The sequence below is a fragment of the Mytilus trossulus genome, chromosome 8, assembly GCF_036588685.1.
Source record: "Mytilus trossulus isolate FHL-02 chromosome 8, PNRI_Mtr1.1.1.hap1, whole genome shotgun sequence".
In the NCBI taxonomy this organism is placed as follows: domain Eukaryota; kingdom Metazoa; phylum Mollusca; class Bivalvia; order Mytilida; family Mytilidae; genus Mytilus; species Mytilus trossulus.
In genome coordinates, this window is record NC_086380.1 from 54057361 (window position 1) to 54070018 (window position 12658).

The 12658-nt window shown below is 31.2% G+C and overlaps 1 protein-coding gene across 4 annotated transcripts in view; it reads right to left on the bottom strand.

Annotated features, from left to right (window-relative positions):
• Nucleotides 1-12658, bottom strand: part of LOC134681153 (dynein axonemal heavy chain 10-like) — a 73148-nt gene that overhangs the window by 15666 nt on the left and 44824 nt on the right. For all 4 annotated transcript variants that reach the window (XM_063540612.1, XM_063540611.1, XM_063540610.1 and 1 more), the window contains 12 exons: nucleotides 12139-12289; nucleotides 11639-11727; nucleotides 10982-11179; nucleotides 10381-10614; nucleotides 9625-9722; nucleotides 8829-9010; nucleotides 8262-8404; nucleotides 7575-7792; nucleotides 5998-6219; nucleotides 5148-5295; nucleotides 4462-4597; nucleotides 1723-1877 (listed from right to left, as the gene is read on the bottom strand). In XM_063540612.1, the coding sequence (XP_063396682.1) occupies nucleotides 1723-1877; nucleotides 4462-4597; nucleotides 5148-5295; nucleotides 5998-6219; nucleotides 7575-7792; nucleotides 8262-8404; nucleotides 8829-9010; nucleotides 9625-9722; nucleotides 10381-10614; nucleotides 10982-11179; nucleotides 11639-11727; nucleotides 12139-12289 (1974 nt within the window). The remainder of the gene's footprint in view (nucleotides 1-1722; nucleotides 1878-4461; nucleotides 4598-5147; nucleotides 5296-5997; nucleotides 6220-7574; nucleotides 7793-8261; nucleotides 8405-8828; nucleotides 9011-9624; nucleotides 9723-10380; nucleotides 10615-10981; nucleotides 11180-11638; nucleotides 11728-12138; nucleotides 12290-12658) is intronic.

Genomic DNA, 12658 nt, shown 5'->3' on the forward strand with positions numbered 1-12658 from the left:
CTGAAATACGAGAGGATGAAGTCTTGGATGCGTATGGTAGTTATAGCAACAAATGGTCAGGATATTCTATCTTATCCAACATGTGATATATTTCAAGTTCAGCACCAAGTTCATATTTAGAGGCAGACACTAAAATCATGGTGCATGTGTCTGATGCAGTGAAACACGAACTTAAACGAGTCATGATTCGAACAGTCCTTAATGATGATGCTGGCACTACTGTTTCGCTATTCCGTAACATAGGGGTAGACGAACTATGGATTGTGTTTAGGAGGGTAAATATCTATCAATGGCCTTTCAATTGCACTAGGCAACGAGTGATCTGAGTGATCTGGCACACTTATTGATATCCATGCCTTTACCTGTTGTGATATGGTTCTCTCTTTGCTTGAAAGGGGAAAAAAGACTATGTGGGAGACATTGATTGCATTTGAAGATGTGACTTTAACAAAAAGAATAATGAATAATCAGGCTAAATCACCGGGGTTTTACTGTTAGATCGCACAAACTTAACAGATGGGTATAACATGGTTTACGAAGCAAGAAAACAACTATTTGCGCAAAAGGGAAGGCTTTTTGAGGCTATTCCCTCAACTTGGTCTAGTCTTTTCTAGCATGTAAATCATGCAATATACTTAGGTAGATGTTCAGGGAGACGAACTTGGGATTGGCTCTTATGCTACCCACTCCAGGCGAGGACAAAGAGAATAACTTTTTAAAAACTCTTTTTGAGGCCTCATCATTTTGTCAAAAGCTTGTACATTATGGATGTAAGAAAGGATACCGCGGTCATTTTAAATGTGGGAAATCGGGTATCCCGTGCACTGCGATGTGTGCATGTCATGGTAACTGTGAAAAAACATGTATTCTTGGCCAAATAGAAGTAATTTTAAATATTTTTTAGTACTATAGTGATTTTATTTTGTTTTAATCATTCAATCGAAAACTCAACATCGAAGAAATAGATTGAGGACTCTTTTTTGAAATTCACGTCATATTTTTACCGGAAGTGTCAACTTTATGTCTAAATATTTACAACAGGCTAGAATAAGTGGTTATGGGGATAACTTTAAAGTTTAATGACCAGCACAAAATAAAATCATTTTCTTTACATTTTGAAAAAAGTTGAAAATTTGAATAAAAAAATGATATTTCTATGTCCGCCATTTTGGATATTACCGGAAGTAAGGGTTTTTAAGACATATGTCTTTTACATTGTATCCATCAGAAGCAACAAAGAAAGGTTCCTACACAATGTAATGATAGTAGCAATACGTTAAAGCACATTTCAATGACCCTCCCTAAAAAATAAGCTTATTTAAGTAGAATGTCAGCCATGTTGGATTTCAACCGGAAGTAGGGTTTCTGAAGACACCTTATCTATTTTATTTATCCGAAAGTAGTAAAAAACAAGGGTCTGTACCAAATATTAGGTAAGTAGCATGATAATAACACATTTTTACACGCTAGCCTTCGATATTGGGCTGGTTTAGGTATGACGTCCGCCATTTTGGATTTTACCGGAAGTGAGACATTTTTTTCAAATGCCTCCCTATCTGAAATAAAAGAGTAATAGTTGAGGAAGGTCTATGCCAAATTTCATGCTTGTAACATGATGTGCACAATTCGTCTGAAATATGCTTGTAGCCGCCGGACTAATATATAGGATTAGCCAGTTTGGTGTTCAGATACAATCAAAATTTACCTCCCTTAGAAACATACCTTCAATGTGACAGTATAATTGATAACCATGGATTTTCCAAACACATTTGGTGTATATTTAGGATTGGCCAGTTTGGTGTTCAGATACAGCCTGAAGTTAGGATCATAGTCTACTTCTTTGTCTCCAAGGATCACAAATTCTTTGCCTTGACCTCCTGCAATAAAAAAGATAATATTATTATAAAATTTTAATATCGTATATGATGCTGACAAGTTATTTCAGAGCAACTGTAGGTTTGTCACCAAATTTTGATGATCACTATCGATAGGTTAATAAGGTGTTAACTAGTGTACACTAGATGTCTCTGGAACTGATCTTTAAATATTCATAAAAGTCTAATGTTTTACTACTACATATATATTCTTATAAAAAATAAAATAATATTTTAAAATTACAAATGGAAGAAAGACAACTCTGATTAGAAACTTTCTGAGAGATTGAGTTTCAGATCTACAGAACTTTATATGTATTTTACAGAGGTGTTTTGAATAATATAATTGTGAAACTTTCTACATCTATATGTATCCCATCAATCAGTTTTTTTCTCTTTTGTTTTACTACTATTTCAATTTTCTACTTCAGAAATAACTTTTTTCCTGTAATAAAGTTGTCTTATTTTGAAACTTTAATGAATGAAAATTATATGTTAAATAAGTAGTATCTAAAGTACATGATCAATAGCAATAAAGAAAATCAGACTTCATATAACTAATAAAGAAAATCAGACTTCATATAATTAATAAAGAAAATCAGACTTCATATAATCAATAAAGAAAATCAGACTTCATCTAATTAATAAAGAAAATCAGACTTCATATAATTAATAAAGAAAATCAGACTTCATATAATTAATAAAGAAAATCAGACTTCATATAATTAATAAAGAAAATCAGACTTCATATAATTAATAAAGAAAATCAGACTTCATATAATCAATAAAGAAAATCAGACTTCATCTAATTAATAAAGAAAATCAGACTTCATATAATCAATAAAGAAAATCAGACTTCATATAATTAATAAAGAAAATCAGACTTCATATAATTAATAAAGAAAATCAGACTTCATATAATCAATAAAGAAAATCAGACTTCATCTAATTAATAAAGAAAATCAGACTTCATATAATCAATAAAGAAAATCAGACTTCATATAATCAATAAAGAAAATCAGACTTCATATAATCAATAAAGAAAATCAGACTTCATATAATCAATAAAGAAAATCAGACTTCATATAATTAATAAAGAAAATCAGACTTCATATAATTAATAAAGAAAATCAGACTTCATATAACTAATGTATGATCTATTCATGTTTCATTGAAATGTAGTTCTTATCAATACACAATTCATGCATATTCAAAGCTTATTCATGCAGATTGGAAAGAAAACAATAGGTTCTTTCAACATAAAAAATAATTTTTCAAGTGCAAGTTTTTGTTTCATAGAATCTTATTAATTCCAAAAATTTTATAAAACTCAGTATTATATATCTTCAAATCTTTTTTTCTTCTATCAAAGAACAAAAATATCAGTTTAATTGTTGCATTCAAACTTCTTGTCTGAAAAATTCTTTGCAGAACAAATATACAAAACATTTTCATAATGAGATTACTTTTGAGCATTTCTGTTTTGACCTTTTTTTCTAAACTCACACTTGTTAAAATTATTTCCCAAAAAGATTAACCAACAAAACATGGAAGTAACTTAAACGAAAAAATAAATTAAAATACAAAATAACTCCATCAAGGTGTGAATACCCTCTGAAATAAAAGACAGAAACGTATGTACTGGTATAAACATAAAGTGGATTTGATATGTAAACAATGGACTAGTATTGGTATAAACTGAAAGTGGATTTGTAAACATTGGGACTTAGTGACACTGATCTTACCTTTCTTAACTTCAAACAGACAATGGAAGTTTTAACTAAGTAATACTCAATAACACTACTGTTCTATCAATGAACAAATATTTTCAATTTTTGGTTATTTATCAATATATTTATACATCATATGATCAAAATGTTTTTTTTTTTCTTTTTCATATCTATTATTTTTCCTAGAACAAGCATGAACAAAATTTGCTAAGTGATCTTTAATTTCAATATTTCAAAATTTTGTTTTCTCCATTTCTAAATTAAATAACTATTACTATTGAGGTCGAAACCTCCTTAGACAAAGGTCCTTTATATATGTTAAAGTATCTAGATATCAATTTTTAAGGTTCCAGCTTTCTTGATGAAAGGAAATCCAGAAAAGATTTTTGACATACCAAACTTAAAAAGTGTTAATTTCAAAATTTTCTCTATAATCTTTTTTAATACAGTATATAAAATATATGTTGCCTAGATTTCATTAGAAATACATATAGCCCTTTTTGGCCAAATATTCAGTTTTTCCCAATGCATCTTTTAAACAAGCAAGCATCATATTTCATCATTTTCATGCAAAATATTTTTTTTATGAAAATGCTGTTTTTATGAATAACAGTAGTGAACATCTGTAACTGTGTGTTAAAGAACTTTTTAAATGTTTAAAAATAAACCATTAGACAAGAATTTGGATGTAACTTATGAATGTGTGATTTTGATATTTTCCTTTTCAGTCATTTTTAAAGCACATGATACTCATATATGAACATTGAAAAGTTTTTACCATTTGATCTATAAATCTGATTAGTTCAATCTCAATATCGATTTTAATATCAATACCATATTTGGACATGTATCTGTACCTTTGATATTTTTCTCCAGTACATTATCTATAACGGGATCTATGTACTCGTCTACATCTTTAAACAGGAAAGGAAATCCATACTTAATGGCCAACTCTAACTGCTTCAGGAAATCACTGTCGTTAAATGTACAAATCTGAAAGCAGGAAGAAAGTGTTAAATGTACAAGTGTGGATACAAATAAATGTCTTCAATACAGAAATCATAATATTTCAGGAGATCTAGTTATCTCATTAAAATTATATATCTATAGGATTTTCCTATGTGCAATTGGACATTATATAATATAAAAGTATGATAAATATAGAATAATGGCATTTTTGACATGGATACTGACTTTTATCACCAATAATATCAGTGAACCCATAAAGATGAGTTGATATTTGAGCTGATGAAGACAGTATCAAAAGATGTAATGCCTGAATTTACAGTTTGACTTTAGAAGTACAGCTATACATGTACTTTTTGGTGACATTTTGCCAAAACCAGTGGCGGATCCAGAAATTTTCATAAGAGGGGGCCCACTGACTGACCTAAGAGGGAGCCCGCTCCAGTCACGCTTCAGTGATTCCCTATATAAGTAACCAAATTTTTTCCCAAAAAGGGGGGCCCCCCTAAATCAGCCTCTGAAAACCCTTGCCTATTCAATTTCAGAAACTGAACCTTTTACATGAATGAACTGTTACCTTTAGGTTGTTAGCTTCTTCTTTCTTTTTGATCCAGTTAAGAGCTTGCTGTTGTGGATCAATACACATAGGGAACCTACTGGCTTGTGTTGTCAATATACCATTCTGTATGGACAGTTCATCTGGTGGTAATCCCTCAGACGTCCATCTGAAATATACAGAATAAGAATGCATGTGTTGTCATGCTAAGCGCACATCTCACTTTAAAAATTGGAAAATAGGGAAAAAATGTCTTACAGATTTGAAAAGTGTACTGAACATGTTACAATTATTTTCATTGTCTGTAAACTTGTATTTAGTTTAGAATAAAGTATCTATCTATCTTTCTATGACTGCTGAACACAACTGAATTTCAGTGGTTGTCGTTTGTTGCTGTGTTACATTTTTGTTTTTCATTCATTATTTTGAACATAAATGAAGCCTTTAGTTTTCTCATTTGAATTGTTTTAAATTTGTAATTTCAGGGCCTTTCGTAGCTGACTTTGCGATATTGGCCTTGCTCATTGTTGAATGCCGTACAGTGACCTATAGTTGTTGATTTTGGAGTCGTTTTGGACTGGTGTGAAGAGTTGTCTCAATGGCAATCATACCATTTCTTCTTTTATAAATTAGACAAATGGACAACATAATTGTGGGGTATTAAATCAATGTATTAATTATCCATTCTTCAGAGATATAGAAGTTTACAATGTTAATCCAAGAACAGAAATTATAATTTTCAATTATGGATCTTTATATGTTTATATTTGATGTGACCTTGACCCAAAAAGTTAACCAAAACACAGAACATACAAACCCAAAAACATAACACCATTCCTATTATAAATATGCTACTTGAACAATTACTTACTTGCTTATTTCTACATCATTAGTAAGAAGGTCCTCCAGCTTAAATGGGTCACTCATTGGCACATCTCTGCCTCTTAAGTCAGTTACCCAGTCTTTAAACACCATATCCATACGGAACTCCCAGCTGAAGGCTCCAACATAACTAAGGAAGGCAGAACTAACAAGACAGTCACCCAATAGTTTTACTCGCTTCTTTTTTAATTCCTCCAAGTCGACAGTCCACCTGAAATGCAAGTTATTATATAAATATAACTGCTTTTATTTTTAAGTGGGAGGTTTAGTTGCATACATGTGATTCTTCCGGCGGGAGTCAAAACTCGAAAAATTTTCAGTAGAAATTTTTGTTTACAAAAGTGGTACTGACAGAGAAAAAGTCCGAGTAACTCGAAATTCATATCGGAAAAGTCCGAGAAAAACGGAAGTTTCCTTTAACTGTTTTGATGTCAAAAGGTAAATAGCCTCGAGTTATCTATGAAGGTGTTAAGGATTAGACTGTGTATACAGCAATAAAAGAGTATTGGCAATTACCTGGTGATCAACTAGCAAGTTTAAGACACATGCCTGGATGATTAAAAGTGAAATACTGACAATGGATTAATTTAAGTTGTATAAACAACGAGTTTTTTGTGATGCTGTTAAAAACATTGAACAGTTGTATTACTAAACCTCACAACAAATACATATTATGTATGTCTACTACACTGTTGCAAAGCTGACTATGGCGACTCTAATGACTTAATTGACCTAACATATGGAGACAGCAAACCAACCAGAAAGCTCACAACTCTATCAATTCTTCACCACAGTTCAGTTAGTGGTACCAAAATTAACAATGATGCTTAAGCAGAGATACTTTTTACCACATATAGATGATGGCTGATCACTTTATCTTGAACTTTATATATAATAAATAAATATTTAAAAACCCCTGATCTATTTCTATCAAGTAAAAATGGCTATGGAGTTATAAAATCATAAACAAAAAAGGAAAATATGCAGTTTAAACACCAAAAAACCATTGCGTACGTCGATAAAAATGTAGATAAAAAATCTCCAGTTATGAGGCCCAAACTCCAGCTGAAAATTTCCAAATCTCCAGTTGTGACTTGACAACTCTGTCACATGTCTGTAGTTGGCTACAAAACCAGGTTTAATCTATCAATCTTTTTACTTAGTCAGGAATATGACAGCTGTTTTTCATTTGATCCATTGATTGATAAAGTGATTTTGTCAGTAAAAATGGTCATCCCTCTTTTAATTAAGTTCTCCTTGGAGTTCGGTAAATATCTTATCTTATCCTTATTCTTTACTAAAGAAGTTAACCTTATTCTTTATTGAAGAAGTTTACCATATTCTTTACTGAAGAAGTTTACCATATTCTTTACTGAAGAAGTTTACCATATTCTTAACTGAAGAAGTTTACCTTATTCTTTACTGAAGAAGTTTACCTTATTCTTTACTGAAGAAGTTTAATTTTATCCTTTACTGAAGAAGTTTTTCTTAATCTTAATTAACTGGGTAAGTTTACCCTTATCTTTACTGAAGGAATTTACCATATGCTTTATTGAAGAACCTTACCTGACATTTTCTGAACTCAAACCAGATATAAGTTTATCTGCAGCAATCAATCTTCGTTCCATGATTTCTGTTTCCTCTTGTAGTTTCTGTTTTTCAGCCATGGCTTCCTCATATTTACTTCCTAGGTCGTTTAACTGCTTTTCTAATGAACCGACTTCATTTGTTATTTTCTCTAAATCTCTCTTGGCTTGATGGAAACTTCTCTCCAATTTTGCTACCTAAAAACAACGAATAAAAGGATAACAAAAAGTTTAAAATTTTTGATTTGATTTTATATTAAATATTCACATAATTCATATGTTCCATTTTATTCATGTTATACACCAGGCAAGATATTAAATAAGTGCCAATTTGAGCTTAGTTATAGTGATTTTCAATTAAAATTGAAAATGTGTCGATGTAGGCAATTTGAATAGAGAATCCAATGTAAGATTTCTAAATTGATTTCAACAAATAAGAATTTTGAAAATCTTGATGGCTAATCAATTAATTGTGAGAAGTAGCTATTTTTATTAGCTAACTATATTAGTCTCCCGTGGGAAAAGTTCAAATCAGAAAACATTTTTTTCTTTTAGAATTTCATAAATCATGTTATAGAGCCTTTTTCAAGATCACAATCATGTCCATGAACATCCATTAGGTTTGTGAAAACTTTGGTGGATGAAGTTACATCGTAAGAGTACTGACCTTGTCTCTCTTAGGTTTGATTTCTCTGGCTACCACACAGTATCCCATCACAGCTTCTACAAACTTCAGCAGTCCAGTTCCAGCTTTACTGATGTTCTTCATTATCTCAACGCTCATTGCACATGATTTGTCAGACAACATTGCTAAAAATAAAAAGTACTTAGTGAGTATTTTTGTACTTGTCAGAATGGTGGAATATGTTTTTATTAAGATTTTAAGATGACATAAGGACAAAACTTTCTTTTTTCTTTTTCAATGATCTACAAAAAGATGTTGTTTATCTGTGATGCCATCAGGCAATTTGTTTATGACATCGTTGGCTGTTTATAATATTGGTACACATGTTTTATGTCTGTTTGATACAATATCTTAGTGAATGATAACAGGTAAAACTTCATTCATGGGCAATTTTTGTAAATAGTAATTAGTAGTTTCAAAGAATTGGAGTCAAGTGTCAAATACAACTAGCTACTCCCGTCAGAGACTTTGGAATTATATTGACAAATGTTTTATTTTCAGTTGAGTTTACAAATGATCACATGACCTATATATGACAGCAGTATATACCTTTTACAGCATTAGTTTGTCTCTGGCTAATGCCATCTACGTCCATCTCCGTTAAGGATTTGAGGAAGTTAGCCTCGGACATCATGGCCTTGGCAGATTTCCACGATACTTCCTTTATTCCCTTGAAGATTACAATACATTCACAAACACGTTGTACTTCTGCTGGTGGTTTGGCAAATGATCTACAATCAGAAAACATTGATATACAACATAATGGTCTATTTCCCATATAAGTAATTCCTTATAAGTAATTCAAAAAGTAACTACCATACAGCACACTATCATGAATAATCAGAGTGTTGTCAACCTCAACCAAACACATTTTACAGTGCTGATGATATTTAGTCAAAACAGATTTCACTGTTTACCAGAGAACAAAATTGTGACAATTTAAACTACAAGTTTTTACAGAGGAAAAGTAATTAATTATTCAACCAGAGATCAAATGGTATAGGTGTAAGGAGCTATCTGTTACTGTATAAACCACAGTAGTATTTTTCAAAAACTATTTCATTACAACATGAAAAATTTAAATCTCTTACTTCTTGTGATTTTCCAACCTTTTTGGGGGCAAAAAGGTCTGATGCTATTATAAAATTATATTTTCTCTCCTAGCTTTGGACTTATTTCCAGTAAAAAAGTAATTTTTTGGGTTCCTTTTCAAAGATCCTTATTTTGTACCACATTTTTTACTCTTATATCCCACATTCCCAATTAATTCACGCCTATATACGACACACTGACAGTATGCCTTTCCCCTCTTACGGGTATAGCATGGTAGTTATATTGTACTGACCTGATTTCAGTGACATCCCCTTTATCCAGATCCTCCAAAGCTATTCTAGCTGCTGCCAATGCTGGTAAAGCTTCTGCTAAAGAATCCTCTGCGTCTTTCTGTAATACAAAATTATGAATGTGTAACAGAGATTTTCCATAGCTATTCTAGTTACCTCCAATGCTTCATTGCATCAATAAGGAAGACTTATGTGAATATAAATCTCATGGTCAATTTGTTGCAATTTCAAGTCTTCAATCATCTTTGTTTTGCTTGGCTAAATGCAGTGTGCTTATACTCAATCAGGTTTCTTCTATCATTGAAGTGATTTCATTCCATAGGGAACAACATTCATTGCTATCATGGTGGAACATGTTTCTCTAAAGATTTTAAGATGACATATGATAAGGAAAAAATTTTCTTTTTCTTTTTGCATGATCTACACATCTTTGATGAGGTCATTGAGTCATACACAAATGTTCATCTACAAAGCATCTAATACTTTGATAAAATTGGAAATGTTTCTGCCTGTTATTTTAAAACAGATAACAGATTTCCACCTATTTTATTGGTCAGGCTAACTTTTGGTCAGTCAGATGAATCATTGCAGTTCGTCTGACCAAATATTGAACCGTCTTTAGATGTCATTTGGAGAGTCTGGTCATCATTTATCCCTCTTTGTGAGCTCATGACTTTTATTTTATTTACAAGAATATTGAGATATCTCTTTAAAACTTCAAATAACTCACATCAACTGTATAATTCACACCATCATACCTTTTCTACTGCAATGACTTTACTCTGTTCAGCTATTTCTGTCGCTTTTTCCTCTGCCATTTTTTTCTTTTCTGTGGCCATTACTGTACCAGACGAGATTTCCCCTAACATTTTCTCACAAGCTTCTGTAGATTCTGCGACGGCTACTTTTTGTACAGCCAATCTGTCATTCAATACAGTTAACTGTTCACTGGCTTCAAAGATCTTCTGTAAACCTCCACTTAAACGATCACACTGTAAATCAGTAAAAAACAACATTAATTACACGAGATAGTATATACATGTACTCTGATAACTTAAATTATCAATGCAGTTGTATGAATATTCCAAACTCATCTTGTTAGAACCCTGTTAAAGTGGTGATCATATACAAAGTCATTATGTTCATTAAGTCCTGAGAAAAAGATTTATTGGACAACAAGGGGATATCATATGTACATGTAAAAACTATGTACATTTTGTAATGCTGATCTTTATGGATATAATTATGTTCATTATGTTACATCAATAATTATGGAAGAAAATTTAAATGGAAAAAATATTTATTATGAAATACCAATAATTATGGAAGAAAAACTGATAATTAAGGATGAATCATTACCTGTGACAGGATATATTTATCTTGACTCTCCAGAAGTTTGAGATAGGAATTGACGAAATCCAGATAATTCTTTGGTGTGACGTAATTATTTCTTCTGAGTCTTTGAAGGAAAAGTTTACTGTAGGTGCCAACAGCTTGATGTACCATTACAATATGACTGACAACAGAGCTACGATGTTCATCTGGTATCAACTGGTTCTAAAAAATTATAATACACTTATAAATGGAATACTGAACAAAAGGGAGGAAAATTAAGATACTGAAAACAGAGCTACGGTGTTCATCTGGTATCAACTGGTTCTAAAACTAATACTACACTTTTAAAATAAATATTGTATAAAGGGAGGTAATTAAAATACTGACATCAGAGCTACCAAGTTCATCTGGTATCAGCAGATTCTAAAAAATAATAATACACTTATAAAACTTAAACTGAATAAAAGGGAGGTAATTAAGATACTAAAAACAGAGCTATGTTGTGTTCACCTGATATAAGCGGATTCTAAAAATATTTTATACATTTATAAAATTAATACTGAATAAAAGGGATGTAATTTAGATTACACAATAGTGAACATAAGACTAACAAACTTCTAAATTTACTGAAGAATTTATTTCAGGGGAGACAATTATACTGGTAATACTAATATTACTTACTTCAGGTGAGATAAATACACTGGCAACAGCATACAAAGCTTGTTCTGGCCATGGGAAGAACCAATCAATGTTAGCATTATTCACCAAACCTAGAAACACAAACAAATATTTTACATTTATGTATAATAATATTTAAGTGATTTTAAAATTACTTTTTTTCAACAAAGTATTTTATTTTAAAAATTTTGTATACTTTATCAAAGTAATGGTGGTTTAATTCTGTTGACTCAAATTTTTGGCATTTAACACATTGTTCAACTACATTTATTGGTAAATATGCAATATGTTAAATTCATTTGTTTTGATTTCTGAAATAGGACAAAATACAAAATCATCAGAGAAACTTCATTTTCATAAAAAGTACAGTAAGATGATTATGATATTTTTACATAAGGGCTGAAGGCATATAAATTGATTTCTAAATAACATTATTTCAAGTGTCGAGTAAAAATAATACCAGATTCATATAAAAAGTGAGCAGCTACATTTCAAAGCCTAACCTGGGAAGTTTCTACATCTTGTCCTCAGAGCATCACCAACAGGTGACATGGCTAGGACTACATGAAGATTGTTTGAACATTTCTGGACAAAATATCCCCAGATCATTTCCCTGGCGTGGGGAGTTCCTGCTTTTACAGCTTCATCCCTGATCTGAAAAAACAGATAACATCAACTGTTAACCAAATTCTAACGTCTACTATCTTTCATTTAAATGAACTCTTTCTTCGGTGAAATTGATAGAAATGGTTATATTACACTGATTCCTCACTTCATATAGTAAGATGCATCTTAATATGTTTATCAGTGAATCTTCAACATAGCTTTACATATTTACTAACAATATTTATAATGTGTGATCAACTTAGGGACCACTCATGAAAATTTCACATTTTTCAGTAATTTGGTATATATCTGATTTTGTGGTCTTTGTAAGTCTAAATACAAGCCTGTTGAAAATGTTAATTTTGATGAACATTATTTGTGGTATAGCTTTATCCACAAAGTCCATGCAAATTTGTA